This window comes from Penaeus monodon, chromosome 11 (genome assembly GCF_015228065.2).
Source record: "Penaeus monodon isolate SGIC_2016 chromosome 11, NSTDA_Pmon_1, whole genome shotgun sequence".
NCBI lineage: Eukaryota > Metazoa > Arthropoda > Malacostraca > Decapoda > Penaeidae > Penaeus > Penaeus monodon.
The window spans coordinates 30,235,341-30,240,340 of NC_051396.1; the positions used below are offsets into that span (position 1 = coordinate 30,235,341).

The window sequence follows — 5,000 nt, forward strand, 5'->3', positions numbered from 1 at the left end:
TTGAAGATAAGAGGAAGGTTGAAGGAGACGGAGAGAAAGTTAGAGAAAGGAAGAGAGAGGGAGAGAGGGAAAGAAGGAAAAGTTGGGAGACGGAAAAAGACAGGGAAGGAGACAAAAAGGAGAGAGAGACACAGAGAAAAAGAAAGGAAAGGGGGCAGAGAAGAAAAAGAGAAGGGGGGAGGGAGAGGTGGGAGGGGGGAGTGAGGGAAAGTTAATTAAAGGACTTCCCATATGCTGCCCTCTTACGTCATTGTGCGCGTTGACCTTTGACCCATGTAAAGCCCCGCCCCTCCCCCCATCCTCCCCTCCTTCGGCCCCCCATCCCACCCAGGCACCGAAGGAGTGCCAATGCCTCTCGAAGACCGTAAGCAAGACATGTGTACACAAATAAATTGAAACACTGATAAGGAAGTCTAGAGGAGTTCGAAACGCCATGTATTTATTCCGTTCATATTTTTCTTTTCTTTTCTTTTTTCTTTTTTTTTCCCTTCATTCTTTCTTTGTTGTATTTGTTGTTGTTAAAGCGTACACAACCAGACGTAAGAGTGTCGAGGTTATTCCATTCACGCACAGTAACGGAGAAAAGGCGATAGATAATCTCGTCGTCGAGGCCGAGGGAAGGCATATGGCGGTGCTCGCCTCGCTGCAGGTCGCGGCGCAAAACGACGTCGCGACACAACTACTTACACGACAGGTAACAATGGCGCTGATTGCGGGCGCGTATGTCGGCGGCGGGATCAGAGGGCGCGGCGGGAAGGGGAGGGGAAGCGGAGGAGGCGAATGGGGGAATGGGTAGGGTAAGGTATGGAAGGGGAGTGTGGAAGGGGCGAGGGGGTTGCGGCGAGGGCAAGGAGGCCGCCCCGCACAATGGGCGGCTACGTAGTGGGACGGCCGCGGGCTGGAGGGGGAGGGAGGAGGAGGAGGAGGAGGAGAAGAAGGAGGAGGAGGAGGAGAAGAGGAGGAGGAGGAGGAGGAGAAGGAAGAGGAGGAGGAGAAGAAGAAGAAGAAGAAGAAGAAGAAGAAGAAGAAGAAGAAGAAGAAGAAGAAGAAGGAGGAGGAGAAGAAGGAGGAGGAGAAGGAGGAGGAGAAGGAAGAAGGGGAGGAGGAGGAGAAGGAAGAGGAGGAGGAGGAAGAGAAGAAGAAGGAAGAGGAGGAGGAGGAAGAGAAGAAGAAGGAAGAGGAGGAGGAGGGGGGAGGAGGAGGAGGGGGAGGAGGAGGAGGAGGAGGAGGACGATGACGACGACGAGGACTCGGTGGGACATCATCCTCCGCCAGCGTCCTTAGGCCAGGTCCTTCGCCTTGATGACAGATGGCTGCGGTTGCTGCACGTGTGGCGGCCTCTTCCTCGCCTCCCTCTTCCCTCCTTGTCTCCCCTTTTCCTTCGTTTCCTTCTTCAATTTTCCCATCACTTCTCGTCGGCGTCTGTCTCTTGCTCATTATCCTGTTTTTATCTCTCTCTCGTTGTCTTTCTCTTTCGTTTTTTTTTTTTTTTCGTTTTCTTTCTATTTCTCTCTCTCTCTTTCTCTCTCTCTCTCTCTCTCTCTCTCTCTCTCTCTATCTCTATCTCTCTCTATCTCTATCTCTCTCTATCTCTTCTCTCTCTCTCTCTCTCTCTCTCTCTTCTCTCTCTCTCTCTCTCTCTCTCTCTCTCTCTCTCTCTCTCTCTCTTCCCCTCTTCCCCCTCACCTTCCCCTCGTTTCCCCTTCCCCTCTTTCCCTCCCCTCGTTTCCCCTTCCCCTCTTTCCCTCCCTCCCTCGCCTTCCCGTCTTCCCCTCGCAGCCATGTGTGCGTTGGGCGACACGGTGTTGCCACTGGGACGCGAGGAATGAGGAAATGACTTTACTGCCGAGCGTGGAAAGTGCCATCGATGAGGGAGACGTTTTAATACCCTTTTTTTTTCTTTCTTTTTTTCATTATTTTTTAGGGAGCAGTGGCGATGATAAGTGGTTCGTCAGATGTTTATTTTTGGTTTATTTTAATTGTATTTAGATTTTTTTTCTCTCTCTTTTGTGCAAGGGATGGCTGACGAAAAAAGAAGGATTTACTCTTTTTTTTCGTAAAGTGAGTTTCAAGATTTCGAGGAACAATTATTTTCCGATATTTGAAGAAAAAAGTCTTTAGTTCTTTCCATCCTCCTCTCCCCTCTCTTTACTCCTTTCCCTCCTCTCTTTCTCCTCTCTCTCCATACCATTCTCTTCTGCTTTCTTTCTCCCTCTTTCTCTCCCTTCTCCCTTGTCCTGCGTAGCTCCTTCCCCTCTTCCTTTACCCCCCACATTCTTCTTCTCCCTCTCTATCTTCCCCTCCTCTCTTTCTCACTCTCCCTTCTTCCTTTTCCCTTCTCCCTTGTCCCATGTTTCCCGTAACCCTTTCCCCTCTCCCCTCCCCTCCCCGCCCCGCCCCGCCCCCCCCTTCTCCCTCCACCCTCCCCTTTCCCTATCCTCTTTCCCTCTCCTCTCTCCTCTCACTCACCCGTCCCCACTCCCCTCTTCCCTTTCCCTCTCCCCTTTCCCTCTCCTCTCCCTCTCTTCTTTCCTTCTCCTCTCTCCTCTCCCCCCGCCCGTCCTCACCCCCCTCTCCCCTCGGTCCCAAGTCGTAGATCTAGATATATATTTTTTCCCCTCAGCGACGCAGTTTTGAGCGAAGGGAGGGTGGGAGTCCCCGAGGATCAGATAGGAGGGGAAGGAGGAGAAATTTTGGTGTAGAGTGTTCCTTTGTGACAGGATGGAGTTACGCAAGGAAGGGTGGGGAGAGAGCAGTGGGAGGGAGAGGGGAGAGGGGTGGGAGATGGAGAAGGTGGGGAGAGAGGGGATGGGGGGAGAGTGAGTGTTTAGGGAGGACGGGGCAGCGCGAGTTTATGTGCGGGGAGGGGAATAAGAGGGAGGGAGGGAAGGAGGGGCGTCTTTCCCACGGAGGGGCTTTAACTAAGGAGGAAAGGAGGGAGAAAGAGAAACAGAGAGGGAGGGAGGGAGGTAAGGAAGGAGGTAGAGAATGAGAAAAGGCAGGAAGGAGGTAGAGAATGAGAAAGGAAGGAAAGAGTTAGATAGGGAGAGAAGGAAGGAAGGAGTGAGGGATGATGGAAGAAAGAAAGAGATGGAGTAAGGGGGGAGGGAGGGAAAGTGGGAAGGAGGTTGAGAAGGAGGGAAGGTGCGAAGGAAAAAATAGGTTGAGGGGAAGAATGGTGAGAGTTAAAGAGAGAGAGAGAGAGAGAGAGAGAGAGAGAGAGAGAGAGAGAGAGAGAGAGAGAGAGAGAGAGAGAGAGAGAGAGAGAGAGAGAGAGAGATGCCATCGTAGGGAGGGGCTGTTTATGTATTGCCTGTGTCGACATTCCTTTAGTGTTGTGAAGGGACTTGCCCGGCGTGGGGGGCTAGGGGAGGAGGAGGAAAAGAAGAAGATAAAGAAAAAGGAAGGACCTAGAGGAAGAGGATGAAGAAGCAGAAGAAGGGATATGGAAGAAGGGGTAGAAGAAAAAAAAGTAAAAAAAGGGAAAGGAAATAAGAGGCGATGAATAATTGGTATGGAAATAATGATGGGTATAACGATTGTAATGATAATGGTAATAATGAAAATATTCGGAAGGCGAAGAGGGAGGGGGGGGCGGTGACTCCCTCCACTACGACGCGGAATCTCGCGGTTGAGCTCGCGTGAGTTTTCTCTCGGGTTGGAGACGCACATGCACACGCACACGCACATGCACACGCACACACACACACACACACACACACACACACACACACACACACACACACACACACACACACACACACACACACACACACACACACACACACACACACACACACACACACACACACACACACACACACACACACACATACATGCACACATTCTTGCATACATATACAAGCATACGTAAACATGGACACACATACGCACTTAGACACTCGGCCACATGAATATATACGTATAAGGTATGCGTGTGTAAGTGTTCGCGTGCGTGTGTGTGCGTATTTTCTTCCCATTAGCATTAAGGTTGGCAAGTTGCAGGAGCGACGGGTTTCGCTTTGCCATGTTGGGACAAACAGGTTAGTTTTGCCGGAAATAATGAGTCGATGCAAAAAGTTGCCGCGGTCGGTCAGGTTACCAACATCGACGACGCGCTTTTCGGGAGTCCGGCCAAGAGTCTCTGTCGGGGGGCGGGCGGCTGCGCTCGGCGGAAAGGAAAGCATTTGCAGGGATGGGTCGAGGCGCGCCGTGTCGTCGGGGTCGGGGCGGAGAGAGGTGGGCGCGTCGGAGGGTGGTGGGCGCCTTCCTCGTTCCTGGAGTGCGTGTTGGCTTTTGTGGGGGAGAAGGGGAGAGTGGGGGAGGAGGCAAGGGTCTGGGGAGGGCCGGGGGGGATGACGCGGTGTTGTGCCCGCGCGCCCATACCCACGCGCGGGAGGGGCGCAGGGAAGGCAGTGTCCGTGGCCCGGGGCAGGTCCGGAGTGCAGGTCGGAAGTGGGAACGGAGGGGAAGCGCGGTTCCCAGGCCGGCAAGGGCAGGTGGCGCGCACAATGTGTCCCTGCCCTCGCCCCCCTCTGTCCCCCTGTCCTCCTGGCCCCCTGCCCGTACCCCTACCCTTGCCCTTCTTTCTTGTGGCTCCCTTGCTCCTCGCTGACGCCAGCCTCAAGCCCTCCTCCTCCTCCTCCTGCCCGGCCACACCTGTTGCTGACGGCGATGGCCCTCGCCCAGCCGCCCGCCCTCCGCTCTCATGTGGGCTGCACAGGCCCCGCGGCCCCAGGCCCTGTGGGCGCTCCACCTGCGCTGCGGCTTGGATTCTGCCCCAAAACGGGGATCGAAAACGGCAGACGCGGCAGAAGTGGAGGGTGTTGTTGTTATTATTATTATTATTATTATTATTATTATTATTATATTATTATTATTTTTATTATTATTGTTATTTTGTTAGTATCACCATTCACCATTCACTATCATCATCAGCATCATCATGACCATCCTTATTATTATTATGATTATCATTATTATTATTATGCTCATTATTA

The 5,000-nt window shown here is 52.7% G+C and overlaps 2 protein-coding genes across 2 annotated transcripts in view; one reads left to right on the forward strand and one right to left on the reverse strand.

The window, feature by feature from the left end:
* Positions 1-5,000, forward strand: part of LOC119578894 (recombining binding protein suppressor of hairless-like) — a 164,327-nt gene that overhangs the window by 51,256 nt on the left and 108,071 nt on the right. The window lies entirely within an intron of this gene.
* Positions 4,094-5,000, reverse strand: part of LOC119578543 (WAS/WASL-interacting protein family member 1-like) — a 13,749-nt gene continuing 12,842 nt past the window's right edge. Inside the window, exon 3 of the mRNA XM_037926112.1 lies at positions 4,094-4,775. Coding sequence (XP_037782040.1) covers positions 4,094-4,775 — 682 coding nt within the window. The remainder of the gene's footprint in view (positions 4,776-5,000) is intronic.